The sequence below is a fragment of the Haliotis cracherodii genome, unplaced genomic scaffold (genome assembly GCF_022045235.1).
Source record: "Haliotis cracherodii isolate W230 unplaced genomic scaffold, xgHalCrac1.p SCAF_20, whole genome shotgun sequence".
In the NCBI taxonomy this organism is placed as follows: Eukaryota; Metazoa; Mollusca; class Gastropoda; order Lepetellida; family Haliotidae; genus Haliotis; species Haliotis cracherodii.
The window spans coordinates 10,245,887-10,267,235 of NW_027266276.1; the positions used below are offsets into that span (position 1 = coordinate 10,245,887).

At 42.3% G+C, this 21,349-nt stretch overlaps 1 protein-coding gene across 1 annotated transcript in view; it reads left to right on the forward strand.

Moving 5' to 3' along the window:
- Window positions 1-18,528, forward strand: part of LOC139470305 (uncharacterized) — a 50,289-nt gene extending 31,761 nt beyond the window's left edge. Inside the window, exons 2-7 of the mRNA XM_071252666.1 lie at window positions 2,228-2,458; window positions 4,613-4,972; window positions 7,136-7,312; window positions 13,674-13,754; window positions 14,778-14,850; window positions 15,979-18,528. Of these exons, the coding sequence (XP_071108767.1) occupies window positions 2,228-2,458; window positions 4,613-4,972; window positions 7,136-7,312; window positions 13,674-13,754; window positions 14,778-14,850; window positions 15,979-16,858 (1,802 nt within the window). The 3' untranslated portion in view covers window positions 16,859-18,528. The remainder of the gene's footprint in view (window positions 1-2,227; window positions 2,459-4,612; window positions 4,973-7,135; window positions 7,313-13,673; window positions 13,755-14,777; window positions 14,851-15,978) is intronic.
- The last annotated feature ends 2,821 nt before the right edge of the window (window positions 18,529-21,349 follow it).

Here is a 21,349-nt window from a genome sequence, read left to right on the forward strand (position 1 = left end):
ACTTCGCATCATTCGTACACTGGCTCTTATGTCATACGCCGATCCAAGACTTGAATATGAGACGGCATATCTATGTAAACATGATTAGCTAACATGTTCGTGCTTGCTGAGACTTGGTGGCTGCTTCGCTAATGATATTTACAAGTTACGTTTGAAACGGAGATGCACGTGGCCCGAATAGTGCGCATGCGCACTCCGGTATACCCTGGGGACCGTTTCTATTGCAATCTACAGATGTTTGACAGATGGTCGAGTGTCTGCGAGATTATTATTGGAGAAGGTCCGTTTTCTCAATATTTTTTTGCCCTTTGTCCCATGTAGTGAGGCGGGTTTAACGCCGCTTTGAACAGTATTCCAGTTGTATCACGGCGGGTCAGTTGGATGTGGAGAAAGGTTCTACGCGATGAGTGACGTAGATGTTTACATCAGGTGTGACGCTGACAGATCAAATATCATAATCGGGGAGAAAATGGGATTCGAACACACTGCTGTAATCCCAACACGGATGTTTAAAACCCAAATGACGGTATGGTTCGTGCAGACCGTGTACAGAAATACAGTTCAATACAGTATAAGAAATACAGTTCAAAGTTAAGCTCAATTCACCCACTCACATCTCTTGATGGGTCGGTCATGCCACACTTCACATAGAGTGCACCTTATTTATCTTCAGTAGACCCGTGAAGATCCGGGGTAGAAAAGGTCTTCAGCAACCCATGTTTGCCGTAAAAGGCGACCATGCTTGTCGCAAGGGGCGACTAACGGGATCGGGTGGTCAGACTCGCTGACTTGGTTGATGCATGTCATCGTATCCCAATTACGTTGATCGATGCTCATGATGTCAATCACTGGATTGTCTGGTCCAGATTTGATTATTTCCAGACCGCCGTCATATAACTGGGATATTTCTGAGCGCGGCGTTAATCAACAAACAAACAAATACAACAGCATGACATCAAAAAATAGTTTGGCGTGTGTTAACCAGACCTTCAAGTGGAACCTGATTTCGCAGATTGAGGGTTTGTCATTGAGGACATCGTGTCCGTATCTCTCGCCTAAAAAAATGTAACCCAGCTGATCCATTTCAAGAATGAAAGAAATAATCGAATCCCCCGTTATGCTTTTTGGGGTTGAAGTGGTTATATACATGTACTTTACTGGTGTTTTTTAATATATTCAGGCTGCGTTTCGCCCTACCCAGCAGTAACGTATTGGTTTAATTAACCATTTTGATCTGGTACACAAGCTCGAGAAAGAAGTTTTTCAAACGTAACATGTCTTATGCAAATTTATAATCTATGTGACAATATTAAATTAAAATTAGACTTTAAAATGTCATTTTTACTTGTGTCCCGAAATAAATTGTGGTACACCAACATCGGATGTTATATTATAATTACTTATAGTCAAATCACATACTAGTATTACAATGTGCAATAGTCAGTGACATCAGGCCGAGATCTAAGTGGTAAATGTCCCCAACAGTGCATCTTCCCGAGGCAAGGGAGTTAACTTACTCTGAAAGTCCAATTTCCACCCTTGCCGAACTTGACTGGAACATCTGGGCTCGATCGTAGCGCCTCCAGTGGCTATCGCGAGTTTTGTTCCTTCACTTACCCTCCTAATAGGCCTATTGACCAATCAGATTCCACCTCTCATGTCACTTGCATTTGCTTCAAACAAAATGGCGGCGCCCAGTGAAGACGATCTGATCGATGATCAAGATAAAGATTGCTATAAAACGGGTCTCAACTCGCGAAGTGCATCAAATTACGTGAGCACCTTGATTAAAAACATGAAAAGATTTGGAAAATATATGTCAACGCCCAGTTGACGGTACACACTTGTTGCAAATCATGCAGTCGACAGAAATCGGCACGATGAGATCCATGTTGTTAACGAACCGGATGTTGATTTCGTTGCGCGATTTCGATTGGACTATGCATAGACTCGTTAGTCCAGCCAAAACATAACTCCATAATTTCAGCCTAGTTCGGCAAGAGTGGAAAGTAGGCTTTTATAGTCAGTTAACTCCCTTGCCTCGGGAAGATGCCAAAATAATAACTGATCCAGTGCCTCCACTGAACTATCAGGACCATATCTAGTGTCTCCTACGGTGATATTGTCGGTCTCGAGGTGAACATCTAGCTCCATCACTCCTTCCATCACTCCCTTCATCACTCCTCCCACTCACTCACTCACTCACTCACGCACCTGTTTGTTTCAGGAGAAGCCTGTGAATGGTTGGTATGCAACATCCGCCCACAAGACGAATCCTTCGCTTGTGACAATAACTCCTTAATATTCGTGGAAAGCGTCACCAACTTCAGGGGCACCCCGAACGAAGCAGCATATCAGAATATCCGACAGATGTGCATGGGGGTGAGGTCATGTGACCCGTCTAGGCTGTGCAGGAGACGGACCGACCCCCTCCGTGTCCGATACGTGTGTGTTTCTGGTGAGTGAGGGTGGGTGCAAAAGATACATGTCTCCGAAACAGACTTATGAGGTTGAAAAATAATACAGTAAACTACGGCTATAACGAACACGCTTATAACGAACTGACGGATATAACTAACTGTATATTTTGGTCCCGCCCATGTGTTGGATTTGCGTTGTATAACGCTAATAACGAACTACGGTTATTACGAACTAAAATAAGGGGTCCCTTTGAGTTCGTTATAACCGTAGTTTACTGTAATTCCACGAAGTAGCCCTCGAGAATTGGGGAGTCCCTTGTTTATAAATTTAGCCTAAAGCTGAGTAAAGGAAACTGGAGCTGTGAATGAGTGAGTGAGTTGGGTTTAACGCCGCTTTTAACAGTATTCCAGTTATATCACGGCGTGTCAGCTTAATGTGGGAAGAAAGCCTGAAGTGATGCTGGTCTCAGACGTTTACCACTTCGGTAAAACCCACGAACACGGGTATGGTGCTGACAAACCTAGAAACATAATCGGGGCGAACTGGGAATCGCGGCGCCTTAGACGACTGGGCCACCCCCCCCCCCCCCCCCGGAGCTGTGAAGGGCACAAGTAAAGGCTACACGCAATTTTCATCATAAGGAAGGACCTTAAAGGGCAAGTTCACACGGAAATGAACCATTTTTTCTTGTACTTTTTCCACATTAAAAGTGTTAACATAGAAGTGTCATAGACAAAAATATAAAAACATCATATTTAATAAACATATTTTTTGCACTAAAACGATTCATATTTTTCACATTTACCAAGTGTTCTATTTCCATAACAAAAACACCATGGCTTATGCCCCTTGCAATATGACGTCATTGGTGCCAATTGATAAACATTATGACGTCATCATGCTTTGTTAGAGCCGCTTCACGTGGGGTAGGTACAGTTTTGTGATTCTAGCATCTCAGATGCCAGCCAGAATTGTGTTATGCTGAGACACCACTGCGCCGGAGTGTGTCGTAGACCATGTTGTTTTACCGCAAACTGGTCCTTGATATCTTTTGCGTTGAGAATAGACAGGGACCCAGTTGAATTGGCACCAATTACGTCATAATCTAAGGGGGATAACTCAGGCCTATTTCGCTCGTAAAACGAAGGCCTCAGAACGGCATATCACTTTCACACTATTGTGAGCTTCCTACTTTCACTGTGAAAAAAAATGAGTGTATATTTTCAAACACAGATACTAACTAATTCTAAAATTGCGTTTTGTTTAGAAAAAGAAAGAAAGTGATTTTTGCGTGTACACTTCCCCTTTAACAAACTGACTAATTCTCAGACAGGGTCGCAAAAAGCACATTCATGCATTTGAAGAGTATCTGTTCAATCATTTTATTTCCAATACATAAAGGCCACAGGCCTTTGAGTACAGACAACTTTTAAACATTCAGTTTTGCATTTCTTACTTCATTTGCATAATATAGATATTTGCTAGGTTTGTAATAGTATATGTATCTGGTGATGACAGAAGCATATCAAATTTATGAACGTTAGGATGACAATAGAACTTGGCTTTGAGATGTAGTTGCCGTAACTTGACATACGATGGACAAATAAGCAGGAAGTGGTACTCGGTTTCAACACAGTTTAATTTACAAAGTTTGCATTTTCTTGGAATTTTATAATGACGTGCATTCTCAATTTCCAAAGAATGACAATTCAGTCTGAATCTCGTGAGGGTTGTTTTCATATTTTGCGAATTTAAGACTGACAAATAAGGTTTACATTTAACACAAGTTTTAAAAAAGCATATTATGACATTTTTTGCATAATATGACATTTTTGGAGTATCTTTTTTGCACTACCGTAAATGAAAAGCTACCGTTTAAATCAAAGATACGCATGGTATATTCAGAAAACGCTGAACAAATGTGTCAAATACACTAAAGATGAGGTAGTAATCGTCCATATGCTTGTCCTAAGAGAGTTCGTTGATGCATGTCATCGTATTCCAGTTGCGTGGACCGATGCTCATAATGTCAATCACTGGATTGTGTGGCCAAGACTCGATTATTTACAGACTGCCGTCATAAAGCTCGAATATTGCTAAGTGCGGCGTTAAACAACAAAAAACAATAATTCAACAGTAAAAGATATTGTTATTGTGTTTATTGCATTGTGTTATACAATACTCATTTCAGCTTCGTCAATAAGCAACGAATGTGGTTGGCATGTAGAAACAATATGGCGGCGCGAGGGACACATCCAGACGCCATATTACCCAGCAGCCTTCCGGTCTCAGAGTTGTCTGTGGAGGATCACCGCTCCGGAAGATAGGTTTGTCCATCTGTCCATCCATGACGTGTCTTCGGAACATTCATCCGGGACCTGCTACAGCAGCTTAAACATAACCTACCAGGCGTGTGAAACTGGGGACGTCGTATCTGTGCTTTCCTGCGAGAGTACTGCAAAAAACGAGCTTATAGCCTGCGGTAGCGTCAGCGTGGAGTTAATAGCGACTCGGCCTGGGAGTGATGTGCGATTCTGGTTGTCTTACACAGGTAAGTGAACACCTGGTTCGACCCCCACCCCCAAACCCCCCAACCCCATCCCACATCCCCCCCCCACCCCCACCTCTAATCCCCCAATCCCCACCCCACATGGGTAAACTGTGCGATACTATGGAAGTGTCCAATTAGTGATATTCCTGAAATATTGCTAAAATGAGCGTTAACGAATTTTAACTCACTCAGTATATTCTAATCGCGAAATGTTATTCCGCTGAATTAAAACTAAAGTGTTCACTTCACAACAATGCGTATACAATAGTTATTACAGTTGAAGACCAATGAGACAAATTTAATTAACACAGCTTATCTATTTAATTTGTTCCATCCGACCATGATTTTGTCACTCACAAAAAATAATAATTTAATAATTATGTCCCACGGTTATGTTTCTTTGACGTAAAATTAAATTAAAATTAAAATAAACCCATAAACATTTTCAATAGCAATGTTACATCCGACATACAGGAAATGTCGTTGCGCGCGTATATAGATCTACACTACCGGGCAAAAGAAAGTATACACTTGAAAACTTTGGCTTTGACCAAATATACAAACGTTATCAATACAGTACTAGGCTAAAACAGTCGCCGAAACACTGCAAACCTAAAGTATAAAAAAACAGAACAATGATTCATTACCATAGAATAACCATTTCAGTTTTCGCCACCGTCAAACAGGACAGTGTACTTTCTTTTTCACGCCAGTATAATTCCTTTCAACTTACTCGCTGGAAAGTCCATTCATGGTGTGCGCGTGGTGTATGAATCCACAAACTAGTCAATCCCTCAACTGTATCAATGTAGTCTGCTGTACCATCCGGATGCCCTACCGGACTGGTCATAATTGTGAAGCAGTCCCGCCTTTGGATAAAACTGTATCATTTCCCCTTTAAGGTGTCCATTGTAGCTGTAATGAAACAAAACAAAATTACCCTAGTAGTCAAGACAAACAGCATGTCCCTCCAACCCTTTATTTTGTGAAAATCGAGGGCCGAAATATTTTACGAAAAGAAAAAAAAACGTTCATATGTTGGGTATTCTGTTGTGTGTGCAAAATAGTCGGTTTTTTTCTCCCATCTCATTTAAATCAGATCTTAGTTCTTGCTACCGCTACGCAAAGATCTGAGGACATCCCAATACGAGTCGTCAGAACGACCTTTCATCAGACCAATCAGAGCGTTGCTTACTTGATCAGGATTTCCTTTTCAAACAATGTAACCTCGAAAAGGTAAACACGGTGTGTTCCGAACGACAGTTACTGTCTGTACGACAGAATCCGTCACAACCATCGTCCTATCTCTTGCTTCAATGGTATAAACATTTGAAGTACACCCTTGACACCCAATCGCGGCCATCTGTTAGACGTTCCAGGATTTTCCTTTATTCAGTTTTCAAATTTTGAATCAAGAACTTTATCAAAATATATTCCAAAGCGTTATCTGGAATGGAACTCGGCTGTTTGAAACTAGTGTAGCTCAATAAAGCTGCTTTCTGATTTGCTGATGCCTGACCACCCGATCCCGTTAGTCGCCTCTTACGACATTCAAGTCAAGCATAGTCGCCTTTTACGGCAAGCATGGGTTGCTGAAGATCTATTCCACCCCGGATCTTCACGGGTCTCTCAAATAATTATAAGAGCCCAAATTCCTCTCGCTGACAAACAAAGCTATTACAGGGCATGGGTCCAGGGTATTTATCCAAATGGAATGGAAATATAATACCCTAGATAATCGAGGATGGTATATATTTCAAATGGTTAACTAACCATCATCTATCTAACCAAAAGCTACTTTCAATCAGATCTACGACATTTCCATAACAAAAATTATTCCTTGAATTTGAATCGTGACCTGAAGATAAAATCTCTACAAAAAATCTTGAAAAGGAAATTCCCAAAATCGAACTAACACGTGTACGTGCAGCGTATCAAAGTCCATACCAATATGTTAATACGTGACCGAGTTTCACCGTACGTGTTGCTTATCCAATCCATATGTACGACCAAATTGCAGCACTACCTAGCCCTGAATCTGCATACATTTAACCGCATTACTTCCTGCTGAATGTATCAACAACAACCGCACCACCTCCTTAGAATGACAGACACTGATACATTCTTCTAACATCCTCAACGTCATTTCCGTTTCCGGTCCAGTGACGTCTTCACCGGAAGCTGCAGTTCGGCCCCCGTTACTTCAGTTTGCTGGGCCATGTACGCAAGGCCGGAGAACCTCAAGCCGTGCTTTATCATCGGAGGTTTTACCACTACCGTTTCTACGGCCGCTGTATCCAACAGCTACTGCAGCAATGGCATCGTCAACAACGACTCCGGGTGAGCAGATTTTAATATTACATTGCAGGCTCGCTCTGTTTGTTTTACTCTAACACTGCGATATTGATGGACCTGGTTTCATTTGGAGTGGTATTACATCTGGATTTCCGATTGATTACGGCAAACGCATCACGGGTATTTGACACACTGTATTCGCACAGAGCAAACACAGTATGGCGACATGTTGTCACATTGTGCCTGTTTCAAGTTAGTTAATAATTTTAACAAATACACATTCCATATTCGACAACCGAGTGTTGAGACATGCTTGCTATTCATATCCTTGTTCGTTTCAGTGATTATAAGCCTCAGCTCAATCAGGGGCTGATTGTTTGTTTAAATAGTTCCATATTGCATCTGTATGGCTGTGATTCCTATTCCAAGGTCAAGTATCTAACCTATAAAGTTTGAGTCTGAGCACAACTTTCTAGTTTGAACAAACACAGATTCCGTTAAAACATACCGTTATAGCACTGCGATATCCACTGATATACACGAAAGTGCCATGTTGAATGACTGGCTCGATGTCATGTATATGAATGGATGGATGAAAGCTTTAACTGTATATTTTAACGGATTCTGTTTTTGTTCTACTTGCGTTACATATTTGTCCTGTATTACAAATGAGACAACAGTTTTATGAACGAGAAGAAATTCCGACAGCGCTCGCCTCATATTCACTTACACACTTAATCTATCTATTACTAAAATATTTAGGTCAACGCGAACTTATCCCGAACAATAAATAGCTACATAATTACTTCTTGTAGAAATTATTGCATTGCACTATTAGTGCAGACAGACGCGGCGAACGACTCGGAGCGACCACGCCGACAGCTTGTCATTGCTATGGCGTTTAGAGCACTCAAAATCCTCTGGTTTCAGCCAATGTCTAAAATCTGTCAGTTTGTAAATGACAGAACTTTTCAGTAACTTTGTTCAAATACTGATTCACTAAATATAAGCGACACACTTTCCACAATCATAAGAAATCCCTGTCAAGAGCAGAGTCCAATGCGCAATTCCGACTATATCACGAGTATGTGTTTATAGATCACTGTCATCACGATCAAGTCAGTTTCCAAATTGATTAAAAAAATCAGTCATTTTACAAATAGTGATTTTTTGACAGATCGCCTCAAATTAATTTAAATGTTCTGATCGAAGAATCTTGTGAGAGGTAAGAAAACAAAAGAACCGCTTTTACTTGATTAGTTATAACAGCACATCATTAGCCATTGAGAGAATCGGCTTTTTTATAACTTATAGATATATTCTCAGTAATAATCATTATAGTGAGTGAGTGAGTATGGTTTTACGTCGCTTTTAGCAATATTTCAGCAATATCACGGCGGAGGACACCAGAAATGGGCTTCAAACATTGTACCCATGTCGGGAATCGAACCCGGTGACGAGCGAACGCTTTAACCACTAGGCTATCCGACCGCCCCTACAATGATTACAAAATTTGATGACTGAGAAGGTAAAAACGTAGCCTCGTTAATCTGGATGGTTCTGTTCTTATTCAAATCGCCCGGATTAATACATGTCCGGGTAAAAGAGTCATAGATGCGGAGTATTACCTTTAAATGTTCTTGGACGCTCCCAACAAAATTCCACGAATGATGATGTTTCCGGTTTAGTGGAAATGGAAGAAACCAGATTTCACGGTATAACATTATGTACTTAACATGTCTTTATTATACGACCTTATCTCTATATCTCCATCCTCCTACGTATATTTTGGTCCATGAGTTGCATGATGCGACAGTTTGGGACCCTCAGATCGTTTCGTTGTTTGTACAGTGGCGTTAATTGTCCGGCTCGGCGCCAAAGGTGGTTTGCAATGAGAGATGACGCGTCCCTGTAGCAGATTTGTGTCGGAAGGGAATGTTAGTGTAAGGAGACCGTTGGTTATGTAGTCCTTGATACTAAGTTAATTGTGTTATTGTGAAGTACAAGTTAAAGTTGGATCGCGACATTTCTAATACTTATCCCTAGCACTGCATGCAACTATATATACATCATACACTGGTCAAACCAAATACATCAAACAGAATTCAAACCAAATACATCAAACACTGATCAAAACCAAATCCAAATACATCAAACACAGGTCAAACCACATACATCATACACTGGTCAAACCACATACATCATACACTGGTCAAACCACATACATCATACACTGGTCAAAACAAATACATCATACTCTGGTCAAACCAAGTACATAAAACAATGAGGAATCACATTAGTCAGTATTGAGGAATAACTGAAGTGTTTCCATGGCGACATCACCCAGTATTGGGGAATCACAGCAGTGTCTCCATGGCGACAACAGCCAGTATTGAGGAATCACAGCAGTGTCTCCATGGCGACATCAGCCAGTATTTAGGAATCACAGCAGTGTCTCCATGGCGATATCAGCTAGTATTGGGGAATCACAGCAGTGTCTCCATGTCAACATCAGCCAGTATTGAGGAATCACAGCAGTGTCTTCATGGCAACATCAGCCAGTATTGAGGAATCACAGCAGTGTCTCCATGGCAACATCAGCTAGTATTGAGGAATCACAGCAGTGTCTCCATGGCAACATCAGCTAGTATTGAGGAATCACAGCAGCGTCTCCATGGCGACATCAGCCAGTATTGAGGAATCACAGCAGTGTCTCCATGGCAACATCAGCTAGTATTGGGGAATCACAGCAGTGTCTCCATGGCAACATCAGCCAGTATTGGGGAATCACAGCAGTGTCTCCATGGCGACATCAGCCAGTATTGGGGAATCACAGCAGTGTCTCCATGGCGACATCAGCCAGTATTGGGGAATCGCAGCAGCGTCTCCATGGCGACATCAGCAAGTTCTGAGAGATCAAAGCTGTCCGCGAAGTATAAAGGCAGGGCGGGAAAAAATCGGAATGGCCAGCAGTCTGAACTTGACCACACAGAAGGAAATGAGCTACAAAATCATATTTTATATCACTGGAAAGATCTCCAGGAGATTAATCCAAATAATGTGTGTCCCAGTGTGTTCACATCTTCATAAGCCCAAAACTTGGCTCAGAAAATGGCGGTTATAATATCAACCGCGGCCAACAATACCAGCATATATTTTGATACAACAAAAGTCAAAACCGGAGACCTGTGTCATTCTTGCGATTATTCTTGCATTAAGATCATTTAGCTCGATTAGGGCTCCAGCCGAATCAAATGTATTACGGCACATGTGTCGTGAAAACCGACGTAAACACGACATATGTCCGACTCCTCACAGCAACAGGTGCGTTTGATGTGGTAAACAGCCCAATGTGAGCCCACCTTCCCTAAACATCACATGTGTTTACCCACCTTTTGTTTATCTGAAAGAAAAAAAACAGAATTTTCCAGAAACACTTCAACGTACAGAGAGAATGATATCACCTAGATTAGCATGATCGGGGTTCCATCGTCTTACATGTCAGCCCTTATCGTGTATATTTATTGGATTCATTCGATATCGTGACGTATACGAGAAGTGAGATAGTGCGCAGAAAGATATCGGACAGGTTTCATTGAGTCAATTCGTTCCCTGAGGTAATGGATGATAACGACGGAACGCTTTCAGATAAAGTTAATGGCTGTTTTTGTTCTTTTTTTAGACAGGAAATAAGCTAAAGATTCAGTGTTACCTCCAAGCAATTGTAGGTGCTCATGTGTTTTGTATTAGGTGAAATGGAATTTAACGTCGCGTCCAAGATTATTGCACTTATATAGCGACGTGCATGTACGTGTGTGTGTTTGTGTGGCTGCTTGTACTAGTCTGGACTGATGCCGATTTATAGTGCTAGCTCACTTAGATACCATGCCGCAGTTTAACATGAATACCCCACTCAGACACAGTATACTGACTCTGAGCCGACCAGTCCTTGTTTTAGCCCTTTAATGCCGAGCGCCAGACAGGGTAACAACAAGTACAATCTTTTAACGTCTTTTGGTATGACGCGGCCGGAGATCGAACTCCGGACCTTCCGCTCTCCGGGCGGACGCTCTACCACTAGACCACGGAGGCGGTCCTGTTTTGTATTAACTCACCTGGGTACAAAGTGTGCTCGTCACGCCGAGGACCCCGGTTCGATTCCCCCAATGGGTACAAAATATGAAGCCATTTTCTGGTGTTCCCCGCCGTGATATTGCTGGAATATGGCTAAAAGCGGCGAAAAACCATACCCACTACTCACCTGGCTGATCGCCCGATTATGTTCTAATCAGGTGAGCTTACGTCGTGGCGTGTTTGTTCACGGTCCGTCTTCAACATCTTTTCGGGGGCACAACTGGCCCAGTCGTCTAAGGCGGTGCGATTCGCTGTTCAGAGTTGCGTCCCTCGGGCACGTCAGAAACCTATGCTTGTGGGTTCGAATCCCGGTACGCTCCGATTATGTTTCTAGGTTTGTCAGCACCATACCCGTGCTCGTGAGTCTCGTCGAAGTGGTAAACGTCTGAGACCTGCATCACTTCGGGCTTTCCTCCAACATTAAGCTGACACGCCGTGATAAAACTGGAATAATGTTAGAAGCGGCGGTAAACCAAACTCACTCACACTCACTCAACATCTTTTCAGAGTGAGTGAGTGAGTATGGTTTTACGCCGCTTTTAGCAATATTCCAGCAATATCACGGCGGGGGACACCAGAAATGGGCTTCACACATTGTACCCATGTCGGGAATCGAACCCGGGTCTTCGGCGTGACGAGCCAACGCTTTAACCACTAGGCTACACATCTTTTCAGAAGCCACTGGACCAACGAAACTGACAGTTCATATGATTGTTCCCACCAACATAACATACCAGTTTGTTCAAGAGGTTCACGCCCGAGCATGGGGTTGTCAGCCATACATTGAAAAAAACCTACTGACGTGTTTTTATCAGCCATTTGTGTTCAAAACGTAACGAAAATCGGCACATGTATAATTAGTAGTGTTCCGTAAACGCGACCTTGTTTTGACCTTTAGACCTTGACCTTGCTCCTACATTCTGACATAACGCACTTCTTTGGACTGTGTTCAGCATCTCCACAAGACCAATGAATCAGAATCCGATTTTCAGACTGTTTTTCGTTTCCGGAGCTGAAGTCCATGTCTTGGTGAAACTTGTTATGCAGATGAGCCTAGTGGTAATCTGGTGACTTTTGATAATTTGGGCTGAAAAATACTGAACAACATTATTTTTCTCTCTTTACTAAACTAAATGTTTCTAATGGCAATGAACCAAAGTGGGGTATAGTAGCCAAACTTGATTTCCGAATTGCACCAGACGGGGGGATTAGTCATTGGAACATGTAGATATTTAGTATTACGATATTTTAAAGTTTGACCTTAATTTGACCTTTATTTGACCTTTACACTTTGACCTCGCTCCTAAATTCTCTCAAAATGAATTTCTTACACTGTAAACATCATCTCATCCGAAACTGCCAGCAATGAGGGGGGGGGGGGGGGGGGGGGGGACACGGTCGGTGCCTTGCCTACTCCTTGCCCAGATGTCCTACCCCTAAATTGCACATAAAGTTATCTACGAGTTTGTCCAATAGTAGACAGGGGCACGGGTGGCCCAGTCGTCTAAGCCGCCGCGATTCACTGTAGAGTTGCGTCCCTTGGGCACGCCAGAAACCTATGATCGTGGGTTCGAATACTGGTTCGCCTCGACTATGTTTTTAGGTTTGTCAGCACCATACCCGTGCTCGTCGGTTTAACCGAAGTGGTAAACGTCTAAGACCTGCATCACTTCGGGCTTTCCTCCCACATTAAGCAGACACGCCGTATGACTGGAATACTGTTAAAAGCGGCGTTAAACCCAACTCACTTACTCCAACAGTAAACGTCTCAGTGAACTTTAGATGACATAATTTGGTTACGTCCGATTTGGAATCCTGCGTTTTATTACTTTAACTCATTAAACTTTATTAATCCACACCCGGTAATCCAGACAGGGCAAACACTTCGTTTTCCTGAACCTCATGAGCACGGATCTCTTCAATCCGAATCCTGTATTCATCACAGCTGTTTACACGTTCCATTCGTGCACGTGGCAAATGTACACACATGTGACATGGCAAAAGTTCCCAAGGAGGAAGTCTGTAGCCCAAGAGTTCAAATTCAAGTACCCGGACTTGTAAGTCAAGTGATTGCTAACTTTGAACTTTCCACCACGTGGAAGTGCAGTGTAGAACTTAAAGCATGCATTCTTGCCGGCAGTTGGCCCAGCCAACACATGGCAGGTTTCAGAACGGAGGTCAAACTGCAGCTCAAACTGCTCCTTTCATCCTCAGTCTTACTGCTTTAATCTTTCCTTCACGTTTTTAAAAAATATGGAATTGTTATTTGTAGACTGGTACACCTCGGCTCTGAATACCGCCATTGCGAGCACGGAAGCGCCATCTACCGAGCGAGAGAAGATCAGCATCACAGGTAAGTTTGTGTTTGTTTGTTGTTTAACGCCGCACTCAGCAATATTCCAGCTATATTACAGCGGTCTGTAAATAATCGAGTCTGGACCAGACAATCCAGTGATTGACATGAGCATCGATCCACGCAATTGGGATACGATGACATGCATCAACCAAGTCAGCGAGTCTGACCACCCGATCCCGTTCGTCGCCTCTTACGACTAGCCTCGTCGCCTTTTACGGCAAGCATGGGTTGCTGTAGACCTATTCTACCCGGGTCTTCACGGGTCCGGTTTACCTTTAAGGTGTGATAGCGAGGCTTGGTAATAGTTATTAAGCGCTGAAACAAAATTGAAACTGGTAGGAAGGGCTGCTAACGATTACGATTCTATTGTAAGTTATTAAATGTTGACCAAATGTAGCTCACCTTATTCCCGAGGCTGTGTACGTATTCATATTTAGTCTATTTTTCAATCCAGTTGTCTGGCCCGGATTATTTACAGGCAAATATATACATATATATCCACGTTGTATCAACATTTCTATTATATTTTGTTCTTCTATCCACGTTGTGTCCATATTTCTATTTTATTCTGCCCTTGTATCAAGGCTGTGCCAATAGGTATATCCACTCTGCCCTTCTATCCTCTGTGTCAATATTTCTTTACCATTCAATCCTTCTATCAATGTTGTGCCAATAATGTTTATCCATTCTGTCCTTCTATCCACATGTCAATTTTTCTGTTCACTTTTGGCCTTCTCAACACCTCGTGTCAATATTTCTGTCATGTCCTCGTTGTGTCAGTAATTCTATTCCATACTATCTTCCATCAATGATGTGTCAATATTTCTATCCTTCTATTCAAGATATGTCAATATTTCTATCCTTCTATTCATGTTATGTCAATATTTCTGTCCTTCTATTCATGTTATGTCAATATTTCTGTCCTTCTATTCATGTTATGTCAATATTTCTATCCTTCTATTCATGTTATGTCAATATTTCTATCCTTCTATTCATGTTATGTCAATATTTTGTTTTCAGTTGTGATTATCGTGGTGTCGACAATCGGAGCTGTCCTGCTTGTCGCCATCATCCTCACAGTAATTTTCCTGAAGTAAGTCCTTGTGTATCTCATCTATGCGCCGTAACACTATATTCACTCACCCTCTAGACGCGGCACATAACAGTCCAGGTTAGTGAACAGGGGGACAACTTGGTGTACCAGAATGTACCTCCATCCCGTCATGGGATACATTCGCCACCACCCGCGTCTTTCCGTAACCTGCAATTCGGTACGTCCAGGATTGCATTCGTGACCAACTCGTGTTATTCCGGGACAAACCGAATAGCGAGGTTACGGAAAGGGGCGTGTGGTGACGAATGTTCAGGATTGATACGAGTGGCATCTTCGGCTAATTCCGGCTATATCCGGACATCGAAGTTTGGAGATTCAGTCCGTCTGACAGTAGTCCTAAATAATGTACAGATTAGAATAGAATACAATTTTTTTGCAAAGTACTTTGTTTTGTTAATTTTATTTGAGTTTTACTAGATATGAGGGAAGAATATTCCAAAATATTTCATCCGTTGCTTTGTGTGGAGATTCCATGCAAGACTCTACACTACTCAAAAGAAGTTACTTCATATTGCTATATAGTAATATGAACGAATAATCGAACGAAACGAATCTTTGAGAAATATATATATTATAGACTCCTCACCTTGTGCTGTCGGAGTTCAACACTAACTCACTCTCCAACTCACTCACTCCCTCAGCACACATGTACTGTGGTTCGCAGCGCATGATGACTGTCAGAGAGTGTGATTTGATATTGATCTGAAGATATTGAGAAATATGAATCTTAAAGAGTTGCAATTATATTACTTTTGAATTAATTAGCTGATTTGAACAGAGGGATTTATTCTGACCTGCGGGGATGTATCGTTTGTTGAGCGTCAGATGTTTTTGGAAATGTTTGTCAAGGAGTTGGCTGTGCAGAGTTTTGTCCCTTAGGCATGCCAGGATCAAATTATTTCGGGTTCCCGGCTTGTCAGCACTTTATGGTAACGACCAACACATCAAGCTGACATGCCGTGATATAACTGAAATACTGTTCAAAACGGCAATACACCAACGTCACTCAACCATATCTGCTTTAATATTTTATTGATGTCGGTGTATTTTTAGCGAGATCTAAGTGTAAGTATCGTTACCGTGCTGACGTTTAAATCTTCATTTCAGGCGACCTAGAATCGAGCGCGTGGAGCATGTCTATGCAGTCCCGACCCCGTGCGACACAAGCCCAGGAAGTCCCCCTAATTCAGCATCCCCTTTAAAACACGAGAGGCCTATATTAAGGGACTGTTATTGCGAGGTAGCCGACTCCATAGCATCCCGAGTTCAAGCCACTCCTGCGTCGCCCGGTTACGCAGAGGTCGAGGACGTTTGCAAGGGAGATAACTGTCGTTGGGATCCTCAGAAATTTACATTCGGACCATCAATTCGACCTCTGCCTCCGAGTCAGCTGCCGTTTTCTTCGCCGAACATTTCAACTTTCTCCCGAACTCATCCAAACGGAAAAACCTTCGGGGGTCTGCCTACGCATACACGGACATTTTCTGATCCAGCTCCACCTGGATTGTTGTCCAAACCATCCGGGCCTTTCATAACTCGCTCAACGATAGGGAGATCGTTTCGTGACCCAAAAATCTCAGATTACGAGAATATTATTATTGACAGTGAACAAAAGAGTCCGCGTTTTGCGGACCAGAATTATTTGCTTTATTCCCGTCTGAGTCGAGCCACGCCTTCAGCCAAGAAAGTTCCCCATGGAGTCGAGTGTGTAGATGTTAAAGTCCCCAATTCGTCTTCAGAGGGACTCTATGCTACGAGCAGTGTCGTGAATAGTTCTAATGGCCCTGTCAAACAACTAGGACCCATTCTTTCTGATACCCGTTCTAGGACCGGAAACGGTTCAGAACCCACCCCACCAATATACATTAATGTACCCGGAAACTCACCCGGAGGTCGTTTACATCTTCCCGGGATCAAAACCACGGATAACCAAAGACAGAAATCAAAGGGAGGTAATCATGTAACGGAGAACCCACGTGACAAATAACTCAAAGTTCAAATGGCCGTTTTCCGCAGTGATGTGTGATTACTGTAACATAATTCTGTATATATTTTATTTAGAAAGGAATATTTGTGAATTGAATTCAACCAGAAGAAGTGCTTTTCTTGTGTATGTGATACAACCTGAGAAATTATCGAATATCATCAAGTTCAAAATAGCACAGGCGGATACTGTGTGAATTGAACTGTGAACACAGATTTCATTGTACGAACATCAATACGTTGTGTGCCAAGCTCCTCACAGCGATAGCCCGTTCGCGGAGCTCTCCGAGAGTGTAACACGCGCTGGGAAGGAGCTAGGATGTGTGCATGTAAAGGGAGACAACTCATATTGGTACCGTGCATTCGTGACCAACTCCTGTAATTCAGCTTGATATCGCAACGGAGCACCCGATCAGTTTCATGAGCTTGTGGACAACCCAGGTTGCCTTGGAAGATGCGAGGGTCGGAGAGTAAGCTCTGTGCTAATGGATATACGTGTATCCCATCCTAAATCATTACTTGTCATGACAATGTTATTTATTCAGCATTTAGGCTGCGAGCCGATCAGACAAATGTGAACAAAGAAAAAAAGGGCGGGGTTGGAATTTGGTAATGGGCGACAATGTCTAAAAGTAGAACCACCATTTAATTGATAATTCTAACATTTAAGCGAGACTTTTCTCAACTGGTTTACAGATTCGGCCGATCATACAAAAGTGGAAAAAATAAAATTATTAATACAATGGTTTTGTTTTTTTTATCATTTTCGTTTTTGCTCACCTGACAGAGCGTTAAGCAATGCGCGTCGTAAACAACTAATGGTCAGAAACCTTGGACCAATGAAACTGACACTTCCCTTGTTTGTTTGTTTCCACTAATGACGACACTCCAATGTGCTCAAGAGGTTCGAATCCAAATTTCAATATTTCAAACCCTAATCATGGCCACTACACTCATAATTTTATTCACATTTTTATGAACTTTATTCAAATTATAAAGAACTTTATTTAAAATATAAAGAACTCTATTCAAAATATAAAGAACTCTATTCAAAATATAAAGAACTCCATTCAAAATATAATGACTTTGGTAAATGTTTAGTTTGTGATGGGACTCACATATGTTCCCTTTCACGCAATTTTTCAAATGCTGACATCGTATTAACTTGCGACCTAACTTCTAAATGTCATTTTGCCTCTGTAAACATCACATCTGAAATAGCGATTATTAGCTGAGTGTGGTAATGGTAAATATTATATATAAGAAATGGTAAATATTATATATAAGAAATAAAACTTGTATTGTTGGAGTTTTTGGCCATTGTGTTCAAACTATAATGAAATTTAGTGTGTTTAGTTCAACACATATTCTGTGGCTGTTGTTTTGCGATGTTAATTTTTTAACTTGATTTGACCTTAGCGTTTGGTCTATGTTTTTAAAAACTGCCTTTCTTTACACTGTACACCTCCTAAAGCACCACCTGACCGAAGATGACGCTTCACAAGTTTCTTGACAAATATGACCGCCACATCTAGAACCATGGAGTGTATGTTTTTCTTATGACATTGCGAAGTGGCTGTGTTAATTATGTTTATGTTTGTTGCTTAACGGCTCACTCCGCAAAATTCCTGTTACATGTCGGCGGCTTGTACATAATCGAATATGAACCAGACAGTCCAGTGATTGATATAATGAGCATCGATCCACGCAATTGGGATACGACATTCATCAGCCAAGTCAGCGAGCCTGACCACCCGATCCCGTTAGTCGCCTCTTACGACAAGCATAGTCGCCTATTGCGTCGAGCATGGGTTGCTGAAGACCGCTGAAGACGACGAATAACTTATTTGAAAGGCATTTAGAAGTTGGAGTACTAAGTAAGGATAAGAATTTATGGATGAACAACTTCTTTATTAGAACTTAAGAGCAATGAATTAATTGTAATTGTAATAAAGAAGTTGTTCATCCATAAATTCTTATCCTTACTTAATTTGCCTTGTTTAGTATCATGAAAGTGTTTGAATTTGTATCCTAGCGCAGAATTATACTGCTTGTATTCAATTACTGAGTTAACAGTCCACAAACCGTCGGCCCAAGATCTGCGTGTCGTTGTGTAAGGGACAGAACTCCTACTGACATATCTCACCAAGCGGGCGATCAGGGTCACAAACAACAAAATGCTTTCCTGTTTTGCTTGTTTTCTTTGTTTGTTTGTCAGCAATATTCCAGCTATATGACGGCGGTCTGTAAATAATCGAGTCTGGACAAGACAATCCAGTGGTTGACATCATGAGCGTCGATCCGCGCATTTGGGATCGATGACATGCATCAACCAAGTCAGCGAGCCTGACCACCCGATCTCGTTAGTCGCCTTTTACGACAAGCATTGTCGCCTTTTACGGCAAGCATATGTTGCTGAAGACCCATTCTACCCAGGAATCTTCACGGGTCGTAGAATTATGGTGGCTTATTTCTGTCATTGACTTGTTAAAACGAGGGGACGATACGATAACACAACAGAACGTAGCGATGACAAAACAGAAGCAAGCGGCGATACCATGGCACGATGCGACGCAAGAATGTATCGTCCTTTTCATGTCTTCACATCGTATCATCGCAGCGAACAATCGTGCCGTGAAAGATTAAATACACAATCTACCTGGATTTTATTCGCAAATGTACGACATATTAAATAGGGTATTACTGACCTGAATTGACCAGGTAAATCACGTGCGAAATTTGCGTGCTACTTCCTATTGGTTCGGTCCATAATTCCTTTTACAAGTATACTAGTATTCAAACGACAGTGAGTGAGTGAGTGAGTGATTGCGTTAGTGAGCGAGTGGGTGGGTGAGCAAGAGGCTGGGTGGGTGAGTGAGTGAGTGGGTTGGTAGGTGAGTGAGTGGCTGGGTGGGTAGTTTGGTGAGTGTGTGAGTGAGTGATTGGGGTTTAATATGCATACGACCTATTCATCCCAGAACCATGCAGCTGAACCGATTTTATAACCAGTGATATCATGAGATATCTTGAAACGGATACTTTAAAACTACACTGCCGGGCAAAAGAAAGTATACACCCATGTTTAATGAAACAAACAAGAAATAGTATTCGATGGCGATGCATTTGATTTGGTGATCGCAGTTGTGTTTTGGATCTTAAGTTTACTGTCTTCAGCTAAGTAACGTATTGAAAACCTTCGTAAGATTTTGGTCAAACCTAATTTTTAAGTGCGTACTTCCTATTGCCGGCAGTTTATACAACGCAGTACCATGTAGCGCAGATGGCAGATTTGGTTATGCAGTGTTTTAAGTGAGAGTGAGTGAGTGAGTTGTGTTTTAACGCCGCTTTTAACAATATTCCAGTCATATCATGGTATGTCAGCTTAATGTGGGAGGAAAGCCCGAAGTGGTGCAGGTCTCAGACGTTTACCACTTCGGTGAAACCCACGAGCACGGGTATGGTGCTGACAAACCTAGAAACATAATCGGGGCGAACCGGGATTCGAACCCATAATCCTAGGTTTCTGGCGTGCCCATGGGACACCAACTCTGCACAGCGAATTGCGGCGCCATAGACGACTGGGCCACCCGTGCCCCCGTTTTGAGTGAGAATATTATCCTGTGCAGGTCCCACATACGCACAAGTTGACATCAATAGATGACCAAATTCAACCTTGATTCTCCACTGGGGTATGACCATTTCAAAATGGATCAAACTGGATGACAGATGTCTGGAGGAAGATTGGCTGAGTTTATGTAGATCGGTATCAGTTGCATTGACAATGTGAAACATGCCGTTAATGAATCAATCATACCTGACAATTTGTACATAAGTGTCAGCTGTAGCCATGGCAACAAGCATCTAATTACAGCGATAAACGGAAACATGTTACCTAAACCTTGAAAACAGCAGGCTCTATTTCACTCCAGAGCCCGCTTGTTATGTTATTGTTGGGGAGGTGGGATGGTTTAATAATTTTGTACTCGTATAGCACAATCATGTGTGTGTGCGCGTGCGTGCGTGCGTGCGTGCACGAACTGCCTGCGTGTGTACTTGTCCGGACTAACGCCGGTTTTCAAAATAGCGCTATCCCGCTGAGATATTATGTCGCAGTTTAAAATGGATACCTCACTCAGATACAGTATACTGACTCCGAGCTAACCAATCCTTGTTTTATCCCCTGGTGCCGATCGCCAGGCAGGGAAACAACAAATACCATCTTTGAAAGTCTTTTACTATGCCGCGGCCGGGGATCGAACCACCGACCTTTTGCTCCCCGGGCAGACGCTCCATTCCCTAGATCACGGAAACGGTCAAATGCTGTCAAAAGGACACACTACGCAGGTCTGTTATGCGTCAAGATGGCGTCATGCCCCAAGATGCACCGCGCACCGCACTTACCCGGATGTTAACAAAAGAACAGATACGTACAAATGTAGAATAACTCGCTTATTGTTTTCGATTCACAGAAGAAAACAAATCAGTTTCATGCAAG